Below are 27,167 nucleotides of genomic sequence, written 5' to 3'. Positions count from 1 at the left end.
TGAAAAATCTCAATGACGCTGTCGTTAGTTCCAATGTATTACGCAGGAGTAGCTGTCCCTTGTCGTTTATCGTGAGTAATTGCACCGAAGTTATAGTCGCGACAGAGAGCACGTATAAAAAGCAGGAGTTCTGCAAGATATATGAGGGCAAGTGAAATGAATGAGCCAGCAACGGGGTACTTTATTTAAAAGTAGTCTTCATGAGAATTCAGACATTTGTCCTATTGACTAACGAGTTGCGTGATTCCCGTCTTACAAAACTCCTTGGATTGTTGCTTCGAAAAGTCTGTATCTGGTTCCCTTGAGCTGTTTTTTCGGTTGCCCCAAAATGTAGAAGTCGCAAGGTGACAGGTCTGAGCTGTATGGCGGATGTTGCAGCGTTTCCCACTTGAACTTTGCCAGTTTTGTATTAACCACATAAGTGGCGTGGGGACAGGCATTGTCGTGGAACAAGATGACCCCATTCGTCAATTTTCCACGTTGTTCGTTCTTGATTGCGACACGCTGCCGTTCTGGCGTTTCACAATATCGGAAACAATTGATAGCCTCTCAAGATTTAGCAAATTCTATCAGTAATGGACCCTGTCGATCGAAAAAAGCCATAATTTCCAGTGGAAATGATGGCCTTTGCGTTCTTTGGGCGTGGTAAATTCGAATGTTTCCACTGTAAGCTTTGCCGTCATGTTGCAGGCTCGTAGTAGTGGCACCAAGGTTCGTCCCCGATCACAATTGCAAACAAGAAGTCTTCATGCTCTTTGTGATACCCGATCAGATGAGTCAAGACAGCGCGAAACTTCTCCGTCTTCTCGCGATGGATAAAAATCTTGGGGATCCATTGCACACCAAAGAGCCGATAACCGAGAAGCTCACGAATTATGGCGTGAACCGAACCGTGACTGATGTTCAGATGGTCTGCCAGTTCATCGATGCTTATCCTCCGTTCTTGTTTCAGCAGCTCACGAACCTTTGAAATTGTGTGGGGGGTGATTGCACGAAGGTTTTGGCCCGGTCTTGCAATGTCTTTGCAACGTCCTTTGAACCGTTTGCTCCAACGCTTCACAGTGGTCAATGAAATGCAGTGTTCAACGTACACGGCAGTCATATGGTGATTAATTTCTGTTTTGGAAACACCTTCAGTTGTCAAAAACTTCGTGACACCGAGCTGTTCAACTTTTGAAGTGTCCATTATGTGACGCAACCATATTCAACCCAGTGTATGAGAGCATTAAAGAACATTTATCTTCACACCTGCGTGTCACTTTTGTAAATGAGACATGCCGTTCTCCTGCGCGCATGCCTCGCCGATCATGAACCGAACCATTATTGCACGGTTAGGCTAGGCTCACTTTCATTTGACTCGCCCTCGTACATTAGAAATGCAAGGATACAATGGGATATGCAAATGCGAAAATACGGCTTGATAAAGGACAAAAAAGTGTCACTGGAAACAAAGTTCACTGCATGTATATACAAAACCTTGCAACAAGATATTTAAGTATACGTATAAGTCTCCAATGCGTCTATGTATGTAAGAAGAAGTAACTGTATATAACGCGTCAAACAAGGCAAATAAACATGTTGCACAATCATAAATTCACAGAATCCTACATTCCGCCCCCATTCCATCCACTCCCCCCGATGTATTGCACGCGATGGAAGGCGGCGCGCTTGCTCCCTGCTTTTCTCCTTTAGGCACACAAGACTGAGCCACAAACGTCGGCTCACCCATTCCACCTCCCCTCCTACGCTTTCACTCGCACATACAGCATGCAGCGCGTGGTCACGATGTTATGACCCTTGGACTTTATACGAAACATGAGGGCGAAGGCAGGAATGCGCCTGGAGTGTCCATATAATTGCTTTTGCAATCATATAATAAACGTATCCGGCAACTGAAGCGTCCCGTCGCCCATTACTTTCCGCAAAAGAAGTATCAAAATCGAACTTTCACCATGCGACAATTCGCTGCGCCGCAACAATGTATTTTTTTTTCTGTGAGGCGGAGGCACCAAAATGAAAAAAAAAAAAAACGCATAGGAAAGTTTGTTGGCCAGTATCTAATGCCTACTTCGGGCACCTAATGGGGCTGCGGAAGGAATACCGAAGAAAACATGAGACATGTAGAAGACATGTAGGATACGCATACTGCTCAGTATCCTACAGCGGAGAAACAAGACTTTCCGGAAAGGTTCCGCTCAAGGAATGCGGTGCAATCCTTCGAGTCCCCACAGTGATGGCGGCGAGCGACCATTTTTTTTTCTTTTTTCTCGTCTGCTAGCCAGAAAGCGTCCAAAACCCTGTCCGGTGAAAATCCACTCGGCCAGAGCAAACTGAACGCGCACCGAAGTGCACCGCACGGTGGTCAGAGCCATACGAGAAAAACGTTTGCGCTCTGGCTGGCTCTGGCAGCCCGCGGGTAGGGTGGCGAGAACCCCCCCAAAAAAAAAAATAAATAAAGAGGCTCAATGTGTCCTCGCGAATAAAAGTCAAAGTAGAAAAAATAAATAAGAGCGAAGTTACTTTGGCTGGCTTTAGTGTCTTGACATGGATGTCCTGGCGTAGGTTTAAAAAAATGCTGATATTTTTTTATGTGACATGACGGCACAAATGAACCACCCCAACGCTTCGTCTCATTGGACCTCGCTGCCTGCTTTGTCAACTCGTCTGCTAGTGTGTTGGTTTGGCTTGTCTCGTTGTATGTTCCGATGTAAGACTTTAGAAAAGTCAATAGACCTTTGGCGTCAAATGTTTATAACAACATTAAACCCACAAAGTTCCACAATTGAAAATCTAAAGCACAACTTTGGAAATGTCAATGCACCTTTCACATCAAGAGCTTATGAGATTTATACCCATAAAGTTTTGCAATTGATATCCATACGCTCCATAGATTCCCTGGCCTCAGTGAGATGCCGCGGCGAGCCCGCTCACCATCAAAGCGCCCTTGAAACTTTGTGCTGGGATGGGACTGCTTGGCGTTATGTGACTCACGGTGTATGGGCGTTGCCACGAAATCCAGCCCGAGTTTGCAATCTTCGCGGTTAAATGTCTTTTCGAGCGTCAAAAAGACATTCTAGACAAAATCTAGAGTGATTTCCGGCGCCGGGGGTCGTTTTGGTCGGCGGTGCATGGACAGCACGAAAAAATTTCGGGGGGGGCTGAAGCCCCATAAGCCCCCCCCCCCCCCCCCCCCTGGCTACGCCCCTGGTACGAGGTGCTCCGGGCTATGTGGAAAGGCGTAATGGTTCCAAGACTTACTTTTGTAAATGCGGTTGTTTGCTTGATATCGGGGGTACAATCAGGACTCGATGGCAACCAAAGGTTAGTGGGATGCCTCTCATTGGGCGCTCATGGAAAGACTAAAAATGAAGCTGTGCAAGGTGATATGGGCTGGTCAAGTTTTGAAGTGAGGAAAGCTCACATTGAAATTGATAATGAAGAATGACTAAGGAATATGGAAGAAAGTAAATGGGCTGGGAGAGAGCTGAGGTATTTGTGCAGGGAAAACATTGATTCACAGTGGAGGAAAAGAACTAGGAAGCTTACCAGCAAATATGCGGCCTGTAGGGTGAGCAACACAGCACCAAAGAACGTCAAGCGGAAAGTCAGAGAGGTTGAAATAATCTCATGGATGGCGGCAATAGAAAAGAAACCTGCCATGAGTAACTACTTAAGAGAAGAAAAAAAACGAAATAAGGAAGGAAACGGTTTATGGTAACTCAAAGGGAAGGTCATTACTTTTCGAGGCGAGATCAGGATGCCTTAGAACATGCACTTATAAAGCGAAACATTAGGAAGAAGCATGTGCTGCATTTGCAATTGGAAGATTGCTGGAAGTGGGGGAACCACAAAAAATGGAGACGTAGACGTACAAAAATAAAGTTCACAATAAAGGGTCAGAAAATTTGGTTATGGGAATTCGTGGTTTTTTTTTTCCTTTTCTTTTTTAACCTAGGTAGGACATTAGGCAGTATAACAGTAAGAGCTTGGGTCCCGTTCCAAAGGGGACGCTTATAACATCCATTCATCCATCCATCGGGTAGGGACTCATCACTATCACCAACATCATCTGGATCATCCCGGCATTCCGCGCATTTGTTTTTCTTCCGTTTCGGAGGAATCGTCACTGGACTTCGGAACTTACAGTGCCCGTCTTAAAACTTTTTGTGTGCAAGTTTTTTTTTTTTTTATCTGTTCCAACTAGGGCGACTCGCAGTTATGCTACAGTGCCCGAGTCGGAGTTGTCACTATCCAGAGCAGGAACAAAAAAATTGGCAGTGCCTTAGCTCGCCTATGCCACGATATACGTAGCGAAAGCTAAGGCATAGCATGGTTAGCCTTAGTTAATCTTGATTGCAAGTCCAGGTTAGTCTGGTTGTCTAGCTATGTTACGGCGTTTATCCAGTCGTTCGGCGCGCTGTTCGACTGTTTCCTGGGCGATTCGTTTCCTCTTCATCTCGTTCTGATGTGAATTCCAGGCCTCCTCCTGCTTATCAGAATTGTCGCCGTCCATAATGCGGCCTCAACTGTGGTTGCGGCGCACGCGAGCTCTCCTTTGCAATTCTCCGACATGTTATCAGGCATGCGACGCAGCTGGCGAAGCGAGCGGAAGCGAGCGCAACGACGAGGAATGCGGTGTGACGTCATGTGCTTCCTCGGAGCGCGGTCACGGCGAAATCGCAAGTTCGCGGCCAGTAAAGCTTTCGCATTAAAAACGCACGGTGCGACGTAGCGTCCATGTTTTCCATGCCGTCCATAGGTGCCCGTGACTGGAAACAGACGACCATGACAGAAAGGCAGAGGCAGGCGAAGGAAATACGTCACGCGTACTTCCGGTCAAATCTGCCGATTTCGGCGGAGCAAATATTTTTGCTCCGCAGTGCGATCCGGAATCGGTGGCTGGTCCTAATCTGCCATTGGAACGCACAGCTCAAGCTCTCATTCTGCCATTGGAATAGGATTGCTCCACACGGAGCAGAAAAACTTGATCTGGATCTACCATTGGAATTCAACATTCGTTTCATAGGCATGAGCAAAGCGGCTTGCTCTAGAGGAATGAGATGATGCTTTCGGCTGCGCGCCTGCCGGTTATAGTAACGGCCATCTGTTTCAATGGGCAAGGTGCCACTTCATCATCATCATCGCACGTGGCCGCAGTGAAAGCACATGAATACGAAACCATTACTCCTGCCTTGTTAATTTCTGATCAGCTGTCGGAAATGCAACTGTGTTAGCTAATGCACTGTGCTCCATTCACATTGCAAAATGTGGAACAGTAAACGGTCTCGCGTCTGCTAGTTAAGGCGCAAAAATCCACAAGGACACTAGAAGGCACTGAAGTTACCTGTACACACTGTTGAAGATAATCATGTTGGACACTAAGAAACAATAAAGTTGGACATGCAGAATACTCTATGTTCCTTGTAGCGGAACGTTTGTGCCTTGCTTGCTTCAGCAAGATGAACCAACATGACCTTGTCACAACCATCATGATGTATGAGTGTACACTTTTGTGGTACGGCACAAAGATTTGCCGCGGGTGCTATTCTCAACTCCATGAATTTCTGCCATATCCTCAAATTTGCCATCTGGTCAGTTCGAATCGAACTACAGGCATAGGTCGGCATGACTTGGTCACCATTACACTGACTCGTGTACTCTCCACAAGTGAGAGATAAGATCACTAGTGAATGACGTAGGTTGCTAGTGGACACGAGTATGAACAGGATTAAATGCCGCTGACAAGGGTATGAATGACAGGCAAGTGCGAGTGGACTTGAGTGTGAAAGTGAGCGACTGTCGGGAAGTGCGAGTGGATGCGAATATACGCATGTGAGGAAGTGCTGCTGGACGATTGCAGCAGAGCAGCAAGTTGGGGTAGTTGGTGGAAGTTCACGTTGTAGTGAGGGGGTCACTGCGCTATAAACACACGGACAACAGAAGTGGACAGGACGTCCTGTCCACTTCTACTTCTGTTGTCCGTGTGTTTATAGTGCGGTAACCTCTTATTACAAGATGAACGAGTGTGACAGGAATAAGTACAAGCGTCAATGGGTGCCTGTAAGTGTGCACGGAGGCGACTATGAGCACGAGTGAAGGTTGGTACGAGAGGGTGCGAACACAAACGTGAGTGAGTGTGGCAAGTGCGAAGCCCTGTAAAACATTGACGAGTATGAGCGAGCATCCACTTATCCTGCCAACCTATGCCCACAAGGCCGCTAGGGGTTCTATGATTGGCCGAAACGCCGCCACTCCGGATTTCCGGGAACGTCCTTAACACGAGTTGGTACCGTGACATGCAGGTGCAACATTGCAGCCGGCTCAAGTTGACAGCGTTTGCTCAAGTGAATCGGCCAATGCAAAACACACACACGGATGCGTGTAACAGGTTTTTATTATCATTTTTCTCAAATACTAGGCAAATGTGCCAGGCACCTGTCGCAAATTCTTTTTTTTATATCTCTGCGCTCCCGCCAGCCGTCTCTACCGGCAGACACAGCGTTATATTATGCCATACACAACATGATATTATACACACACTCTCACAACAAACACACAAGACGCATGAAACGATTGCGAGTCCTCGTCGACAAAAGCCCCAACGTCATAAACAAGTTAATCATCTGGCATTATCAGACAGGGTAGGGGGAGAATAAAAAAAAAAAGAACAAGGTTGGGTGTGGAGTTGAGGAAACAGGTGAAAACAAACAATAGTAGCTCTGTAAGGGAAGACCCCCGTCATCTCAGACTCGTGTGGTTTTGTACTTTCGTTGACGATGTTTCAACGCATCTGCCACTACTTGGGGTGGCAAAACAATCAGGTGTGGCAGAGCTGACGTGTGGCCCCTTCGCTGCTATTATGTAGGCAGCAAAACTAGCGTGCAAGTGGTAATACCATCATTGCAGCCCAAGCACGATGTCGATGCTTGGACTGGAGAAAAAAGGAAATGCCCCGCGAGTGTGGTCTTCACGTCAAACAGGTCCTGTGTTCCAAGTTCACAAGGCAGCGTGAAGTGCAAGCAAGCTTGGTCCGGGTAATGATCGACTGCACAAGGCTTTATGCTTCAACCGGAGGCACTGGCTACGAAACTAACTCTGTCCGAGGATAAGCATAGCAATCGTGCCTCCAGAGTTTACATTGCACTGCATTTTTGCGAGCCAGCACAATCAAATAGCAAACTTCCCACAATCAGCACGGAAATCGTCACAACATTCCCAAATTTGAAAAAAAAAAAACAATTTAGCATTCTGCTTTGTACGCATGTAAAGCTGCTGGCTTGACAGCTATTAACTGGCTTGATAGCAAATGTCGAGCAGTATGAGTGATATCAGATGCTATCACAACTTTTAAAAGCACAAGGCTCATGTCATGCGTTGTTAAATGATAGATTGAGTGCAATAATGGTCGTAATTGCCAGATCGTAAACCCAAATCAAGTTACGAGGCTCAATATTTCAAAGCATTTTTGACATGCAGCTACATTTAAGCACACAGGCATTTTAGCACTCCACCCAGGTCGAAATATGGCCACCACTGCCATGAATCGAACCTACGACGAGAACTCGCAGCACGTGCAAATAAAAGGTGCTGCAGTGGTGGGCCTCAGATCAATTCCGACCATTTAATGCTCTCTAAAGCATTCTGCTTCTCGCTTGTTTTTTCACTCTCACCCCCGGCAACTGACCCAGTTGCGAGGCAAACCCACGAGCTTGTACTCGGCAACAAATGATGCAGACCCACCTAGCAAACAGCGCCTCATACGAGACATGTGCCCTTCAAGGCTTCGAGAACCCACAACTTGGTCGTCGCAAATGATCTCACAATAAAAATATTGAGGACGCAATGCGTCACACCAAGCTTTAGTGTTCATCAAGTTTCCAGCCTGTAAAAGGCTGCGATTGTTCTTACAAGACATAATGCCTCACCACAAATGCCTAGAGCACATGAAACACACAGAAGAACTCGACAAGTGTCCTTTCCACTGCTGTCAGCGACACTTAGCACCAATGGCGAACACAGCGGTGCAGTTGCCGACAAAGCATCAAGCACCACTCTACAGTGATCAGCGGCACAGCTGATTAGGTGCCGAGCACCAGATATGCAAATGGGTTATTCACAGATGGACGTTTATGAGAAAGAACTGATGCGATGACTGCCAAGAACAACAGCTTGGGAGCACTTGCCCCAATATCATCTTTATGAAGTGACACCGAGAGAAAAAAAAATTACTGAAGCAGGCCAGACTCGTAGATTGCTCATACACAACTCTGCATTTTTTTCGCAAAAAGATTTGTCACTGGCAAAAGTCATTCACACATTTTACTGCCTGAACTGCGATATCAGTGACGTCTTAACAGACGAAAACGTTATGTATAACAAGTGCAATAAGAATAACGGATGTAGAAGAAAAGGTCGCAGTTTTGCCCGACAGGCGAAGCATCAATTGCGATAGCAAATTAGCGGACAGCTATACGAAGCACGGCACGCTTTCACTAGCATACAGCATAGAGAGCGCGCCGACGATTTTATCTCCCTTAGACCTCATACGAAACCTTACGGAGACGGCAATGGCATAAATGCGCCTGGCGTGTCCACATAATTGCTACCGCAATAAAAATGCAGTGAGCTTTCCCACACAGAGTTAGTGTACAGAATTTTATATACACATATATATATATGTATAAGCTGCTCCAAGTGGTGTCATAAGCTTTAGTGAAAATCGGCTGAGGCAACTTAACTTTAGAATATCGATAGGCTTTGTTTTATATCAAAAGAAAAATATAAAAAATATATATAAAAGTAACACTGAAAACTACTTTTTTTTAAATGTGCAAAAGAACATAAAACCACAAGACGTCTAGATCTCCAGTGTCTTCCCCACTGTTGGTTCTGTGCAAAAGAAACTGAGATGTTGGTTTTCAATAATGATTTTCTTGGCAATAATACTTTTTTGTGTGTGCGCGCGTGAGACACCTTGAGAGTTCTGGACAAGTAATGCACGAGTCTAGCTTGGTTCAGTTTGCTTTAGAATACAAGGAATTATTGAGTAGAATACAACATGATGCTGGGGGCATAGAATTCAATGCAAGGATTACTAGAAGGATATCTGGCACCAGTACCAGAGGCAGCATCAATTACTGCTGTTCAACTAGCTTGTGTATAAGCCAAGTCTCTCTGAGACAACTCTTAATAGTTTAGCTTCAAACATTCTTGTGGGTTATCATAGTAATGTAGAAGCTAATTAAACTATCAAATCATAAGATTGTATAGGGAGTATGACAAATTACCTGTGCCAACCATTCATGCAAAAGCAGTGACCAGATCTTGTGGCACACACACACTAAATATTTGATAAAGCAAATAGGCTCTCTAACTTATAACGAAACAAACCTTTAAGAGGCCGAAAGTGCTTTCATGGCTAACTGATTCACAACATTACAGCTATCACTGTTTACTGATTGATCAACTGTGCTCAAGGTAGCAAAGCAACACCGGGGATATAAAAAAATCTAAAAAAAGGCTTTTACTGCTCAAAAGCTGTTAAAAAAACACAAACACCTAAGTATGCCAAGCATTTGAACATTCGATCTTCATTGAAACGCAGCTGTTCCAGTCAAGAATAGAGCACTGCACGAACCTGGGCTGACCCGAAAGCCCGGGCCGGGCCGTTCGAAACGTATTTTGGCGCTCAGGCCGGGCTTGAAGCTGCAGGCCCGGCCCAGGCTGGACTCAGGCCCACTCATCCAATTTAAAAAATTAAACTATGGGATTTTACGTGTGGGCCCGCTCATCAAAGGGCCTAAGCAGTGCCTTTGATCACATGCGATTATGCAGTGCATGGTACAAGGCATTCTGTGCCAAGCAAGACATTCTGTGCCAAGCAAGACATTCTGTGCCAAGCTGAGCGATACGTGTGAAGAGTGCTTGGTATACCTTAGCAAACAAAATATAAAAACAGATGAAGTTCAAATTTTGTTTCTTTTCCACAAGAACGAACAGTGTTTCCGCATAATGAAAAATAAATTATACGAAATACCGCTCTTCAGACTGTTTTTCCTGTTACCGCCTTTGCTATTGCACAATTACAGCTCTCGATACTATTATTTTAGTGCTAATGCAAGGGGTGTCTCTTTCTACTTGTGCGTTTATATTATGCTGTATGCCCTTGAATGCGCCTGTTTGTGTGTATAATATCCACACACATATATGTACCGTTATGCAAAAAAGGTGAGGCGTGCAGACAGGCCACAAGAGCAGAGAAGTGGAAAACATGAACGCCGCTAGTTGGTAAGGATTCATTATGCAAATTCATTATTCACTTCTCTTGTGTCCTGTCTGCATGCCTCACCTTTTTTGCATAACGAATCCTTACCAAATCTCAGCTTTATACATATATATATATCTGCATGCTAAATGACCTCATTGGTCCAAATTGTATGATAAATGTAAATGCATGCGTACCAGCGGGAAAATAACAGCACAAGCATCGGCCAGATAACTGATGTTCCCGTAGGAGAAACAAAACAAAGATTTCAGTTGCTTATTGCATGCAGCTGATTAGACCTCGGGAAGGCGAGGTTTATGCATACGGTGCAATCTGTAAGTAAAAAAAAGATACTTTTCTACTTATAGACCGGGCCTGGTCATGCACACCCGGGCCATGGCCAAAAGGAACACTCGGCCACTGGCTTAGTAAAAGGGGTCCGGGGTCCGTCCGGGCCCAGGCTGAGCTCAGTCACGTATGCCCAGTCTTGGTATCATGGGCCCGGGCTGGGTTCGAGCTTCATAAAGCGGGCCTGTGCAGTGCTCTAGTTAAGCATCAATCCTACAAAATTGACCTGAGTCGCCCTCTCACCCACGCCAGGTGAATAACTGCAATGCCAGAAAACCTCTACTAAAGTTTGCATTAAAACTCTATGGTGTGAGGTTAAGCCTTAGAAACCTACAGAGAAGTCTTCCAACTGCTGAACGATGCCACGCTCTGACCATCATGACACTTTCTAAGTTCACATAAAGGCAGGACATTCACCTGCAAGAATGCAAGCTTTTGCTTCGAAACCCATGGGTGCTCCGCTGTACAGCTTGAGAGAGGTTTGCTGGGCTACGCACTGTAGCAAAACATATTGCACAATCACAATGAACACTGCAAAGAATTTAAACCACTCCAAAGAAGGGAAAACATTATAGACAAGTTTCACGAGCCTGTACACTGCTTTTGAAAAGCTTAAAAAGCAAAGTAACTTTTGTACAAACCTAAAACATTGATGCCATAGCTTGTGACATTAAATGTAGAGCTTTGAAAAAAATATGTACAAGCTCAGCAAAACGTAAGAAAAAGGGGACGCAGGCTGTGCTTGTGTTTGGCACAACTAAAGAGATATTCTCCTTTACTAGGCAATTCGCAAGAGTGACTACCAAGTCCCACTTCCTCTTTGCCCCAACACAAACAATGACGGAAGCAGCACTTTGCGCATTCAAACACATTTCATCCTGTGCAGTATGCAGCCCTGGAGAAACACATACTTCGGCAACAACTGGATTGCCTCCAGAAATGCAAAAATTGTGCACGACAGACTGGCAGACGAAATGGTGACGCACACTTCTGAACGAAAAGGCAAACAAAAGCCACCTTATTTCCCTTCTCGCACATACATGAGCAGAGCTCACCAGGCTGGTTGTGATGGTGAATGACTATGACAATGAGCTGACACGAGCCCTCGAAGCGATTTTCCTTCCTTCCATGTCATCAAAACATCCTTGTCCCTGAATAGCTATAATAGCAAAAAATGCTTCACATGTCTACCCCACCGGAGCTCGAAGCTGTGCTCCAAAGTCGTCGCTGTCCTGAGAAGCGAGCTTGCAATGTTAAAAAGCACTCCCGCTCATGACTAGAGTGTCAGATATAAAGAACCACCCCGTACGTTTCCCCTGAGAGGGTTACCAGGCTGTCACAGAGGGCGGACAATATATGACAGTTGTAAAAACCAGAGAGAGAGAGACAAGAACAATCCAACAAGGCAAGTTACAGGCACGCCCCCAGGGCCTTCTGGAGGCGGCGGCCGCGACGGCGTAACGAGGAACACCTTCGCACAGAGCAGCCGCAAGATCTGGAAGCTGCCAGCAGCAGCCCTATATCAGCATCCAAAACTTCAGGCCTTCCTAAAGGCCCTCACACGAATCACACCGAGCAGTCCACCTGAGAGGATGACTCAGGTTTAACACCTGGCACAAAGCCAACTGCCGAAGTCCTTGAATTGACGGCATCTACTGTAGTGGGCAACATGACATAACCATTTGTCTTTGCTGCCGATGTTGGTGGAGGTAGTGCACTGTCATCCATCTCGCTGTCGCCAGGTGCAGAACGCCCCCAGTCGAAAGCAGCCACATGCGTCACATAGTCCCCGGCCCCTCCTTGAGTTTCACCCGGAGACACAGAAGGCAGAGGAACGTAGCCGTTGGATGCAATCCGTGGCTCGCTTGTCAAGTCGAGTGGAGGTGGCTTTGTCGCGGGCACAACAGTGGCAGCTACGTATCCAGGTGTCTGTCCCGCTGTGCGCTGTGGTGACTGATGAGCTTCCACAAGTTCATCAGTGCCGGGCCCAGAGGCACTTGAAAACGAAAAGTCCTCGAGTGAAGCGTTGTTACTGTTGTCGTCGCCAACAATGGCCATGTCGTCAGACGAAGAGTCGACGTCGCGGAAATGTTCGTGGGGACTAGGCTCTCCAGCAGGCATGGTTGTAGCTGGCACTGCAGCCTGGTGAACCCCAACTACGTCCTGAAGCGGGACATATCCCGACGTATCTGGCCTGTTCAAGGGCTTTGGAGGCTGGATGCTGAACTTGGAGTAGCCCTGTCCCGACTGTGGCTCGACCGTGGTCGGCTGGGTTTTCATGGCTTGCCCTACTGTGACATATCCACTGGACGGCGGCTTCGGAAAGAACGGCAAAGGCGTACTCTTAAGGTTTGGCAGAAATCGGGGCTGCTCCAGAGCCAGACCAACAGTAACGTCTGTGCTGGGAAACACGTGCCCTGGTACACCATTCACACTTGGTTGTTGGCGAAGTGCGAGCTGGGAGTAGGGAAGTGCTGGCGGCCCGTCTTGCCTTCTGGTGTCGGGAGATGACCTGCACGCGGTGTAAGGTGCCACCGACACATCCTCGCTGCTTCTTGCCAACCCAAACTTGCTGTATGGCGGGAGGGGTTCCACGGGCTCTGGAACATTCTCAGGTCCCTCGAACAGCGATGGCTCGCTTGTAGCCAGAACCTGACTCTGCAGTAACGGTGCCTGTGTATCGGGAGTCACCCCAAGTTTGCTGTAGGACGGCTGTGATGAGTCCGAAGACGGAATCACAATGGGAGGAGTCACTTCAGTGTCGAGTCCAGAATCCTGGCTCTCGCGGACCCTATCTTCATCGAGCTTGGGAAGATTGGGTCGACAGCGTGCGAGCGGCGTGTGGTTTCCACCAAGGAGGAGACAGTCGGGGGAGGGAGGTGCTGCCGGGTCACTCTCGGCACCGGAGTCACACGACGAGGCGGCGCCCGTGCGCGCCGTGCTGGCGGACACGACGCTTTCCTGGCCGTTAGTGCTGCCACCACTGCTGTCACCACTGGGATTGCGGCCAAAGGTGTCTGCACGCCGAGTCTTCTTGTACAGCAACTAGAACAAAGTAGTTTACCATGGATTGAGAAATGCATGCTGTCCATCTGAAGTGGGTTTACGCGTGTACACTCATGGTGCAAGGTTTCCAAGTCCCCTTCCTGAACGAGTTACTAGACCTGTCACTTGGCCCCGCCTTGCAATACCCGTAAAAATTCCCACGGCTTGTCAACCTCCCCAGCTTCATAGCACCAACAGGACCCTATCAACGATTCTTGTCACTCATAAGGTTGGCTTCCACACTTTTATCAAACACTGTTACTCAATCCTTGATCAAGCTCACATAAATCAAACAGTATATTGTAAAGCTACGCCATGCCCAATGACTAGAGAAAAACTAGCTATACTGAACACAGTTCAGCTGTGGTTACTCACCACTGCTACAACGACATAATCTGCTTTTATCGATGCAACGTAGGATGCGAGAACATGATAAAACAGTGGCATTATTATCGAGAACATAATACATGAGTCAATGGTCTGTTTAGGTTGAGATCACGAAAATGTAACAATGAGGAACGTATCAGTGCGATTCTACTGTACAGCTGTTCGTAGTAGCCTCACATAGAAGTGGAAACAAATTAAGGGTATTGCAAGAAAACGGGACGCACATGTGAAGATTGCAGGGCTATAGGTGAGCCCACTGTTTACCTTTCCATTTTCAACAGCACCACTTACGATATGGTCAAACGAAAGAACACAGCACATGTCTGTGTTCTTGTGCTTGGCCTCGTAAGTGCTGCTACTAATGATAGGTCTCTACCAACAATGCTGAAATTCGCAATCTTAATGACTGTTCACCTCTTCAGTTGAAGAGCTGCTGCCCTGAGAACGTCCCGAGTCGTGACGTTTCTTAGGACCAGCGTTGTCAGCGGCAGAAAAGCAGCCCATGCGGCCGTAGGCGATGTGCGGACTCCGGTTGCTCTCGCTTGTCTTCCCGGCAGAACCATTCTTGCTGTTCTTGTAGCTATGCATCTGGTTCTGCGTCGCAGACAGATGCGGAATAAGCGTAGAATTAAACACAGATTCATTGAAGAGGCTTACTATGCTCAAAAAATACCTTGACGTTACAGGTAATTCGATACCATGCAGACATGTAGCCTACCAGTCTTTTTTGATGTTTACAATGTGTTTGATGCGACTTCTACTGTGACGTTACTCACAAGTATCCTCCCCACGTGACCCGTTGCACTAGCCATCATGGAAGTTAGGTGCACTGCTGATACCGGATCTGTGTCCGTGCCATCCCTCCCATCTCCACACACTGCCATATGCCTTGGTCAGCAGCCACACAGCAGGCATTTAGCAAGCATCACGCTAAGGAAGCTTCCACGCAATTGCATCAACGCGAATATACATGTGCAGTGGAATTTCTAGCTGTGCAAACATATCACTCCAAAAGTTTATCGTAGTGACAACACGTACGGAAACGTCAGTGAAATTCGCGAGATTAAAACTGATAATTGCCCCAACTTTGACAGTACGCTAAAAGTTACGACTCCAAACGTGCAGTTTTCATCCCTAATCAGCAGGCGCCCCCCGTACCCTTGCTCTCATTGGCAAATAAGTGACACTGAGATTTCCAAAATTTGAGCACCTGGCTAAAAGCAAGTTGACTTGGCACAAAATCTTCCCATCATTTCATTGCAGAGTTCCCTTTACAGCACCAAAGCTTTTGACGAACATCGCCTTCCATTAAAATGGCACAGTCTTCAACAAAAAGTACTACATAAGATGGCCCACCACAAGATGAAGGCGTGAAAATTTCAACTTGACTAACAATGTAGTAGCATTTCACACAGTAATTTATGGATGTCACATTGGCAATGAAAAGCACTAAAATATCCATTTTCCGTTGCACACAAATTTGCAAGCAGCAAGTACAGTCATGCATTAGCATCAATTTTCATAAATTCACTACTGCTGCCTCAAAACACTTTTCTCATGCCTTCACGGTGAGAATTTCGGATCACATGATCCTTCTACTTCACTCAGGTCCACATGATGACATTCTATGTCCATAAAATATTTCAAACTCACTGCTTCTGAAGAATCAAGGCCATCAGGAAGTTGAATCTTGATCTCTTTGATCATGTCAACTTTCTTCTTCATCCTGCGAGAGATAAGCAAAGTGAATCAGTCCCAAATGTCTGTGTTCAGCTATGCAGGTGAGCTTACAAAATCCACCCAACCATTCGCTATGTTGCTTTCACCTAAACCATAGATATGCATCATAAGGACAAGGGCCAGAAAAAAGTAAAGATTTTTTTCCAATGCAATTCTTTCCCACCTTTGCCACTGCTCGTGAATAGTGGATGACAAGAAAGAAAGAAAGAAAAGAGAACTGAGTGAAAAAAATCCTTACGTTATGTATTTGCCGAATTCTAATTTGGATTCGAAGGTGCCATCAATAAGCCATCATAAACAGACTTCTAAAATACCAGATTTCCCAGAAAATACCGCATCTACACGATTGTAAGACCTCCTTTTAAAATTTGAAAATCTGAAGAGGGGGGGGGGGGTCGACTTACAGTTGAAACCAAAACATGGCACCGCAAAAAAAAGAAAAAAGAATGAAAAGAAAAGAAAGAGAAAAAAAAGCGAGACCAGTGGCATATCAGGGGAGCTACAACTTAGTTCCAATTTTATGTCTGCTCTACGGCCCCACCCATAGCTTTCTGCTATCCCGCGCGTTTGTTCACTTTTCTGAAGGGTTTTTCAACATTTTTGAGAGTTTATAGCGCACACAGCACTCAAGTGGGGGTGTCGATAGTTCATGGAAGTGTCGCTGTTCCATTCGCAGCAGCACCCTCAAAAGAGCGGCGCTTGCGGGGAGTATCGATAGTTCATGGAAGAGTAGACACCGCTCGCGGCTCGCGCGTTTCTCTTTCCCTGTAGCTCTTTAGTTTCATGCGGTCGATTTGACTGCCGGCCACGTGCTATTTCCGTGCTTCCTCAGCCGTCATGAGTGCTCCGAGTCCACTAAACATTCGGCACAGCAGCGTTGAAGGGGGCTGCCATCCTTTACGCTGAAGAAACAAATAACTGCGCAGCGGACCGCAAGTCCGATGTTCTTTAACGGGTGGTGCGAGGGTGGCGACGGCAGCGAAGCAAAATTTTCACCTGTGACGGCAAGCAAAGAGGTTTCTGCGAACCAAAGTCGGGACGCTTTCCGGAGCTGAAGGCCAAGCTTACGGCATACGTCGTCGAAATGCGTGATCGGTCCCTGCCAGTGACGTGCGACATGGTCATGAGACAAGCCTGGATCTTCGCCTTTAGGGACCTGCTCCGCTGTGAGTATGAGTGGTTGGCGGCAGAAGACTGCGAACTTACGGCAAGCGGACGAGTGGCTGGCGGCAGAACACCGCAAACTTACTCCAACCAGGCATGTCAGAAGAGCCTTCCTAACGGCTCTGTGTGGTTGGGTGCTTTCGGCGTGGACTTATGCACTTATGTATGCAAATGCGGAATTTCGCTGGACAGCGACGTGCTGTGCCACCGTAGCAGCAATGACAATGGCAGCACTAGTGAGAAGTAGTAGTCCAGTGACCATGCCAGCTACTAATAAATTTTCTTGATGGAATGCGCCCGCGGGTATGCTCTTTTTTTTTTTTCCTCTGCCGCACGCGATATGGGAGGGGGGGAGGTGGACTTACATTCGAGTTGACTTACAGTCGTGTAAGTACGGTGACTTCATTTCACAAGAGGCCAAAAAGGTGTGCCGTATTATTCTGAGGTAGACACCTTCAAGAATACCTTCGATTTCGCTTACTAGCACAAGACACATAGGAATCTATGAGCAATGGCATTATTGGTACAATGCCAAGTATGCAAGGTTATAACACAGTCAGAAAGGTTGTCGCCCATTGACATGTACTGCGCTAATCACGCGAAATATCATGAAAGTGAAAGTATCTTCAAAAATCATCGTGTGAGTATGTGGCCAAGGTTTGCTGACGCATTGCTGTTCGCACACATGCTTGTCTTTGGTCTAAACAGCCTGTGGCCATAATTTTGTAGCTATACCGTTTGTTATGCTGCTCCTTTTCACATTTTTCATGCTTCGTCATTCAGTGGTCAGAGCAACACTCTGCCATGTCACCATGACCGGTAGATTATAAGAGTGACATAGGATCAAGTAGACAGCATCACTACAAAATTACCACGCCTGTTTCAACCACTGATATGCTGTCCCTGGCAACACATAAAAAGTTTACTGTGCTGTTATAGCCAAATTGTTGCATGTTTCTTTGCAACAGTCATTGTCTGGCACTTCCCTCACCGACCTCGTCGGCGCAGACATCTAAGGTGCAGCTGGTGCTACTTGAAACTGCTTCAAAATGTCACCCGGGACTGTGTTGCTATTTACACATAAATTAACACTAAGAATTGCTGGATGCATGAAACGAAACTCCCCCGACCGATTGCATAAATCAGAAATGCAGCCTCTATAACTTCGTGGCTTATATGGTCCTGCGGCTTTGGTGCAGCGTGTGGCTACTGGATTGACTACGCTTTGATAGTTTTAGTTTTGGGGAGGCGCCAGCAACCTGGCTGATGACCGTGCCGGCAACATATAAAAACCAAATGCTATTTTACTCTACTTGCTGGCGACATTAGTCTGAGTTCAAATTATCGCACTGCGCGCTGTAATGTGTTCAGAAATTTCAGTGCCCGAATTATTGGTTGGCAACTCGTGCCTACTTCACTTCACTGGAATGGCCTGCAACAATATTTGTATTTGCCACTGAGCGAAGCACTTGTCTCCAATAGTCCTACTTTACGATTCTGGCACATATAGTGGCTTTCAGAGTAAACTAATTACATTCTGCAGGGCTCTTCAATCATATGCTCTATTAGACACTTTATGAACACAAAATGAACACAAAACAACCTGTACTTTGTTTCGATATAATGCGACACATGCGTGGAAAAAGTATTAGAAGCTATATATGGAAAGCAGCTCTTCACGCTGTTCATGCAAATGTACAAGACTGGCTAATTAGTCGACAAGCGACAACACAGCGATGCCTCAAGAACGATGTTTCACCAACTACTTTCAACACATCCTCTCATACCAACCATTCCCCTTTGTAATGTCATTTCACCTTGAGGGTACTTGAAATGAATAAACAAATAAACTAATCCCAGTAACTCGTTAATCCAAGCTCGAAGTGTTTCAACGAAGTAGGGATGTGCAAATAGCACTTTTTAAAACCAAATTGAATACAAATTGAATCGAATATTGAATACTTGTGAAATCGTTGATAAACAGCAGTTATCAAAATTACAGTAAACGATGTTCACATCCCGGTATTGTTGAAGTTAGCAATCTTCTGTCATTACGAAGTACGTTATGAAGCTTTCTTAACTAAAGGCGGAAATGGAGCCCAAGAAGCAAAATGAGTAGATTCTTTGGATGCACTGGGCTCTTTAGAAAGTGTCAATGATTCCTGTACAGCCTCTAAACTAGAGCATCTAAGTGATTTAGCCTGCTCCATTATGAAACTTCTGATGTTTTCTGTGTGTACTATGCCTGCAAGCTGACAATTTACCATGCTCCTGCTCCAATTTTATGTTTATCTAGCCGCAGTTGAGGTTCTGAAATATCCTAACTGTATTCCAAAAATATTCGCCTTTATGACTAGGGTCTATTCAATTCTATGCCTGAATAGATTAAGAAATTGTTTGATTCGTTACTCGAGAGTTTCGAATATTTTCTCACCCCTAACAGGAAGATGGAGACATGAATTGATAAACAGTGAATGAAGAATGGAAGCTCCAGGATGAAGTCAACATAATGACTCGCTTTCATCAGGGCAACGTTGCTTCCCACCTGGAATTTCCTTTCTCCACCTACTGCTGCTAATTGGCTAGTATTGGCGAAAATACCAGAATGCTATCAAGGTTGTAAATCTCACCATCGTGCTAGCAGGTAGAGCACAAAGACAAGGACAGTCAGGCCGACAGCTCCACCCACGGCACATCCAACCACGAGAGGAATGTCCGCCCCTGAAGACGCGGATACAAGCACAGAAATGTAGCCACAAGCAGCACCATCTCTGACAAAAGGAATCTCACTACGACATAAACCAACACAGCTTAAGGTCCCCCAAAGCAACGTCTCTCGCCAGCAAAAGCAATTTTACTACAGCAGTAACTGATAGTGCTCTACATCCTTTTGCTAGCAGATGCAAAGCATTCACAAGTTGTTTCCCTTAAGATTTGACTACTTAAGAAAGCTCATCATGTAAAGGAACTTGTATGTACAAGGCCCTGCTTCCCCGAATATGTTAATCTATACTGCAGAATAACCAGCTTGTAAAGACTGGGTATAAATACAAGCCAGGGCAGATTTATGTGCCAGTCTAGAAGTGCACTTTTCCGCGTTGCACATTTGTAGAACTAATTGCGGCACCAGCTATTTGTTCAAATGAAAACGAAGTGCTAGATCCACATTGCTGGGTTTCTCTTGTGCATGGTTTCATCATGGGAGACATGCCTACATTTTTCTTGTCATAATACTACAAACATGCTGTGCTTGTACACGCCATTTGCAAAAATGACTACACCGTTACTAATTAAGCAAACTGCATTGCAGGAAAGTTAGCTTTACGATTATAAAAAGGGCCTTAAATTCTCAAACCGTCCTAGATTGGGACCCATTTGGTTCCTTTAGGAAATGGTGTAGTTCTCCTTTACCGACAAATAATTAACCACGGTCACCGACAAGACGAGAATGAAGCAGAGGCTGCTCCTAAAAAAAGCATGTTGCACCTAACACAAAAATTAATGTATCACTTTAATTATGACAATTAAGGTTCCCCAGGCAACATGGTCGCCTCATCACTGTCATTGTTGCTTGAATGCAGCCCATAATCAAGATCACCTTGAATTAGAGTTCATAAAAAGCTCCTGAATTTCTGCAGTCTTAAATATGCACAAGTTTTTTTTCTGCATCATTTTAGCAATGTCAGAAAATGAGATTAAGGGAACACCAACAGTCAATAAGAAATGTCACACCAACTGTGATATAATATCAAAACCTACCATAGAATTTTAGTTTGACCAACTTCTGAGCAGATGGCACAACCGTCTACAGATGTTTCAGATTCACAAATTATATCGAGCAGAACCAGGGGTGTGTGCATCATTAAAAGGCCAGAGGAGTATAATTGGGCACAATGCTTCAAAGTCGGGAACAGCTGTTTTGCTATTGCAGAAGCTTAATTTACTAATGCAGCTTAACTTAGCATTTCCCTGCAGTCTCTGAAGTCTTTTTTTCAATACAAACTACGCACACTCACATCAGTAAAAAGCTCCGTCCCCCATGCCTTGGCCCTCGCATCTGCTGGGCAACCCATACTGTCAATGTTTGTGGCACAAAGTTTAAGAAACAAACAGAATGAGCGTCTATTGGCACTCTTTGTTTCTTTTTTCTTTCCTTTCTCAGACTTTGCTCCACTAATACTGACAGCAACGCATCTACTATCCCAACATTGCACTATGCCAACTAAATGAGGTATTGCTAGAAATACTGAATCACCGTACCAGTGCCTTCGGTCTTGGCACACTGCGCGGGGCTGTCCTCGGTGAGCTTTCCGTTGGACGAGGCCCTCACGACAGCTCTGTAGACTGCGTTGGAGGACAGCCCGTCCAGGACGTGCTCTTCATCATCCCGGTCGGTAATGTTGTAAACTCTGCAGGTCTTGGGATCGTATTTGCTGTACAGACACCCTGACGAAAAAAAAGAAACGAGCGCACAGTTAAGAAAAACATATTTCTCGTTCTAAAACGTGGTGCGAGAGCTTCTAATATTTAGCGCTAGATGCAGCTTGTTGCATGCCAGTTAGGCTTGAAGTTGATTGCCTTCAGTCGACTTGTCCAAACCACAAACAAATAAACTAACTAAAATGGCGGCTCAGTGACTGAGAGTTCGAATATACAAAGAAAGCTTTGTTACAAATAAGTGAACACGAAGAAAATAATTTTCTTAAACCAACATTGAATCGGAACAAATATTAGGAAGAAGATTTCTTTGTCGAAGTCAGTTCAGAAGGGACAAAAGGGTGGGGTATGCTCGGAAAATTTGTGGAACATTGGGTGAACAGCAGGTGAACATTCAGGAGGAACAAGCAGCCTATGACCTGTGTGCTTGAGACATTAACATGAATAATCAAATTTCTTGTATTTACTTTCAAAGCTGAAGTTGAATAGCGTCAACTGTTTTGAAATGTGAAAGTTTCAATTATTTGCATTGCCCACCCAGTTCTTTCTTATTCATGTTTCCTTCCTTGTTTTTAATGCCACATGTAAGGTGACAGTGGGAGAGATTGATGCCTGGGTTTGTCCATGCTTCCTGTGCCGCTTTAGTTGTTTCCCGCATGTCCCACCTTCTCCCGTTTGACTGCCCTTGCTATTACGATAAATTGTAGTGCCGAGATGCAAAAATGGACAGAGAAAGAGACGACACACGAACACTCATATGCCTTGTTCCGTTTAACTAGGTCTATGAGCTGAGATATATGCAATGTAGAAACAACAAGGCCGCCACGATTATACCCTCATTTCATTTACAAGCCTTCCCTGCAATGAATCAGTGCCAACCAACTCGGACCATCGCGCTTCATAAAACCCATAAGCAAGAAATTTGAGACAACGTTTTGTCCTTTCGTCACAGCTGCCAGAATGTTCAAAGATGCCCGGAACTAAAGAATTTATTACGCAAGCACCAAGCACTTCAGTTAATGCCAATGGATGACAAGACAAATGCTGTAGAGGGGCTCACCAGCAGCGTCGTGTAGCGCCATCTTTTGGTGGCGTGGCAACACTGCGCAAGCTTCGATCTGGTAGCTGTTCACGTACGACTTCAGCGCACTGCACTCAAGTTGCCAGTGCATCAGGAGTGAATGGGCACTGTCTTTCTCCAATGTCACTTGCGTGATCTTCTCAAGCTCTGCAAGGAACATGGAATGGAAAATATCAGACCCCGTAGTGAAAGAAAGAATGCTAGCACGAGAGCACACTCCCCCTTACTACTGAGACTTGCATCACCATCATTAGGCCGTTGTTCATTGCATGAACAAAAGCACATTCCCCCCCCGCCAAGATCACCATTCATTCCTGTCCAATGTCAAGCAAAACTCCTTCGTGATTGCAAGTTTCCTTATGTCATCACTCTCTATGCCTCTGCTGCCTTCAGTCCCTATCCTATCTTTTCCTATCGTACCACGCCCATTAGCCTACTGACCATTGGTAATCTCTTCTCCACATTATATGACTTGCCAAACTTCACATCATATTAATCTCGAATAAAACGTTAGCCAGCTGCATTTGACGCCTAACACATGCTGCCCTTTCACTTGCACATTCGTATTCACACGAATACAGCACGAGAGAGTGTGTGTGAAACAAAGAATAAGCTTCACTATGGCCACATGCCAAAGTACACGTGTGCCCAACATAAACATAGCTGTTGATTTAAATTATATGTTAGCCCCACATACCCAGGAGCTACTGCACTGAGGATAAGGAGTCAGCACAGGAACAGTATGTGCTTTACTACAGTCATTCTCTTGGCACATACTTCTGCCGCTGGACTCACCTTTGGACACTGGAATGACGCACGTCGTCCAGTGCATCTCCGAGGCCTTGTCAACAGTCTGTGCCGCGACTGCAAATTGGTACACGTTGCCTGCGTCGAGGTTGAGCACTATGGAGGACGTGTTGAGTTCCGTCTTCTGCCACTTGAGAGATTCGTTGCAGCTGTAAGAGCGTGGCAGCATCCGCGGGCACCAGAACACTGTGTAGCTCACGGGTCCTAGTGGCTCCGAGCTAGCCGCGTGCTCTTCCTCGGCCGACTTCGAAGTCGAGGAAGTCAGGACGGGCATTCGACCGGACGGTGCGCGCCACGAAACCACGTAACTCCCAGAGCCGTGGGCAACGACTTCTATGTCCTGAGGTACGTTGATCACTGCAAAGACAATTACATATGGTATATTGCAAGATGCAGTGCAATGCGTCCTGGCGAAAACTTACGCCAGCGGTCATGACCTCTTCCCGGTACGCTATGCTGGGAACAAAGGCACACCAAAAAGAACGAAGTAGCTTGAGCTGCACTAGTACGACCCTTTAATACGAAGAAAGCCACTTTTGCCATGAAAGCAGGCTTGATAAGCCAGAAAAGGCACAAGAACAAATGACAAATAGTGACGCTTCTTTGAAGTTCACACCATAGCTCGCCGTGACATCACAAGTTTTGATGGCATCTGCTTGGGGGACTAGGTCAATGTGTTAATCTATAAAGACTTGACTGCGTGGTAGTATTCTTAAGGTGCCAGACGAAACTTGGCAAGTTTTGAGAACCTTTACTGTGCTATTGCAGCCCAAAACAAGAAACTGCTTTAAAATTCGTTGATGTCACAGTGATGTATTGGCGGTGCGGTTTAGGCATGAGAGATTTAAAAATTGGAGTATGGCCTTCATTTTCTCTTGTATTGATCAACCTCACACAGCAACATTAGCACATATACAGTTCTGAAAGAGTACTTCACTTGTCTAAGCTAATTTAGTGCTTCTCTATACTAACCATCACCGACACTTGACTGCCAGTGAGGCTGTTCAAAGGCCAATTTTATATATACGTGCCATGCCATTGACTATACATTTTCCATGTACGTCTGATGTCTCGTATGCCCGACACATCATCAGCACCACCAGGGCAGGCCACTGCATTCTTAGCACTTCAGCCATCACTCGACAATTGCATCTCAGAAATTAGCCAAATTTTAGCACCTTTTTCTCAATTATTATTCCTTTATGTTTTTTCATTTTAAAAAATTTCCCTTCTATGAGCAAACAAGTATTTCGTATCCAATTGATATTCTAGGCTTGAATAGTGTGTATAGTGTATTCTGCTTTTTTGTCTCAGTAGTGTGAGGATCCTAAAACTTCCAACTACAACTTTAGAACTTGCTTCTTGATTCATGCTACCAGTGTAACAGAAACAGGACACAAAGAGAAGATGTAGACAACCACGAGTGCTGGACTACAATTCTTAGTACCTTGAGGCCCATTCTCCCCATGCTACGTATCAGTCCCTCCATCAGTTTGGTTAACCTCAAAACTATTGTAGCCTGCAATGCACAAGTATAAAAACTTCACCCTCAACCATCAACTCGTTCTACAAGAAGTTCAGTTGTAGCCCTGCGTTTGTTGTTTCTGCGTCTCCTATATCTATCTTGTTTCTATTGCGACAGTGAACTAGACCAAGATTCTTGCAACCAACTAGCTCATTTAACAGAACTACTGAAGAACTTACGTTCATCATATTTGTCCACCTGGAGGCTGGAGTGAACCCGGGAAAACCCAATCTCGTTCAGCGACCACAGCTGAAAGTTGTAGCGCGAGTTGCGAAACAGGCCGTCGAACGTGACGGTGGGCATCTCCACCGTCTTGTTCTCACAGCTGTCTTCCGGCACGTCCTCCTCGCAGCACTTGATGAGGTACTGGAGAGTGGCCCCACCCCACTTCTTCTCGGGGAGTGCCTGCGTTCCGCCGCGAGCAGTACAACCATAAAGCACAACTCATGTAGCCTGGACAGCAGTGGGTTAGTGTAAAGCATTGAGAATACACAGGAAAAACAACAGAGGATGCTAAGCTAAACATTGGTTTAAGCTGGCTGGCAATCCACAGGGTTTCTTTGTGCGTAGAATGTGACAGACGACAAAACTCGGGACAGGCACAAGTGCAAACCGGTGCTTGTGCTTGTCGTTTTGTCTCTCATATTCGGCGCTAAAGGTCTAGGTGAGACAGAGTGCTACTTAGCACACTAAACGAACACTGGCGCCCCATGCAACCATCTCGCTTACAGCTTTTCTGTCTGTATATTTTACCGAAATATTTGACATCGCTGGACAGGCGTAGTGTAGATTTTGATGCAACTCATTTTTAGACATACCAAAATACAAGAACCAGTAACCCAACAGTGGAATTCAAGAGCCAGTTCTTTAGGTAATGGTAACGCCTGCAACCATGCAACCGAAGCAACGTCTCATACAATCTGATGGCTGTCACCGTTGACCAAGTGTTTTCAAAAAGAAGAAAGAAAGAAAAAAAAAACGGCGAGGGAGGGGAGTGGCATTTTTGGTGCATGTTATTGTGTCACCCGGCTGAGTTAATTTAGCAGAAAGACTGACAGGAAGCTTACCCATGCAGCTGGACACTAGTCCTGTAATTAGTGATTGTTTCAAAATATGAAGGACACCTCCATTCTTTCACAATAGTCTTGTGCAGCAACAGAAGCTACAAGGCATGCTCTCAAGCTTGAGACTGAGCAGACTGTGGCACTTTGATGCAGACAGACGGATCGTGTACTATCGTGAATTGAAATATACCAACCAATGAAGGCTAACTAGTGCACATTCTTTCAATTCTGCATTTGCCAATTACATTTAATGACAGAATCACTTGCAGTCTTAGTGTGACACCTATACCCTGTTGCTGTTGGACTTGCAAAATCCGTCTTACCTTGTAATTGTTTGTAAGCATTTTGTTAGTTTGAGACTAACCAAGTGGACTCACATGAATATGCCCTTAAATGGATGGCAACAACCAGAGGTTCAACTCGAATTACACTTCACCGTAACGCCGGGCGTGCACTACCTCTGAATACCTTCACACAGTTTTCCATCCAGCCCGAGCATGAGCTGGTAGCAAGTATATAACTACATTCATACTTGAAAATAAAAGCATTAGGAAAGAAGAAAGCCGCACTTACCTCAAAGTTAAGCATGATGGTCCGTCTCTCCTGATAATTCTGCACCTTGAAGCCGCTCCTCGATATTCGAGGTGGCGCTTCAGGCACATCTTTCAATGTCGTCTGCGAAAGCACAACGTCGTCGGTCCACAACTCTTCCCGCACCGCCTTCGATGCCTTTGCTCGGAGCCGAAAGGTGTACGCAGTGAATGGGTTCAGGTTTTGTATCATCAGCGACGTCTTGTTGAACACCTCCACAGTCTGATGAAAGAGTGATAACCACAAGGAACGAAGGATATTTTGAGAACTCAAACAATTATAAATTGCAGTCAAAAGTTTGCTGTTGATAACTTTGGCCCAAATTATTGTAGAACTTTGTCTTGTATCGTTGCACCCTCTCTAAATTCCAGTTCCTTTAATCTACCAATGTTTTTTCACAGTATTCTTTATGCCCTTTGGTAGGTAACCGAGAACCAAGAATAAAATTCCTCTAACCTTGAAACTATGTAATGTACAAAGAAAAATTAAATATACACAGATTTCAAATCAGCACATCAAGAACACAGCAATACTACGTCAGATTATGCTGTTAAAGTACTGTTCAAATAAAACTGCCTTTGACTAGCCTAGAAAAAATTATTCGTCAGCAGACAAGATCAAGTACCAACATTCTTCAGACTCCAACTGTAGTGCCAGTACTAGATTTCAAAACATTTTCTCATATTTCAGGTTTTTTATGCACAGAAATTATTG

General features: G+C 45.4%; 1 protein-coding gene across 5 annotated transcripts in view; it reads right to left on the bottom strand.

Moving 5' to 3' along the window:
* Positions 1–6,376: 6,376 nt before the first annotated feature.
* Positions 6,377–27,167, bottom strand: part of LOC135901912 (uncharacterized) — a 253,509-nt gene continuing 232,718 nt past the window's right edge. For all 5 annotated transcript variants that reach the window (XM_065431739.2, XM_065431740.2, XM_065431741.2 and 2 more), the window contains 9 exons: positions 26,436–26,675; positions 24,978–25,203; positions 23,262–23,630; positions 22,446–22,613; positions 21,209–21,394; positions 19,579–19,669; positions 15,698–15,770; positions 14,459–14,638; positions 6,377–13,657 (listed from right to left, as the gene is read on the bottom strand). In XM_065431739.2, coding sequence (XP_065287811.1) covers positions 12,179–13,657; positions 14,459–14,638; positions 15,698–15,770; positions 19,579–19,669; positions 21,209–21,394; positions 22,446–22,613; positions 23,262–23,630; positions 24,978–25,203; positions 26,436–26,675 — 3,012 coding nt within the window. In that variant the 3' untranslated portion in view covers positions 6,377–12,178. The remainder of the gene's footprint in view (positions 13,658–14,458; positions 14,639–15,697; positions 15,771–19,578; positions 19,670–21,208; positions 21,395–22,445; positions 22,614–23,261; positions 23,631–24,977; positions 25,204–26,435; positions 26,676–27,167) is intronic.

Source organism: Dermacentor albipictus, chromosome 9 (genome assembly GCF_038994185.2).
Source record: "Dermacentor albipictus isolate Rhodes 1998 colony chromosome 9, USDA_Dalb.pri_finalv2, whole genome shotgun sequence".
Classification (NCBI taxonomy): domain Eukaryota; kingdom Metazoa; phylum Arthropoda; class Arachnida; order Ixodida; family Ixodidae; genus Dermacentor; species Dermacentor albipictus.
This window is presented reverse-complemented; position numbering and strand designations above follow the sequence as displayed.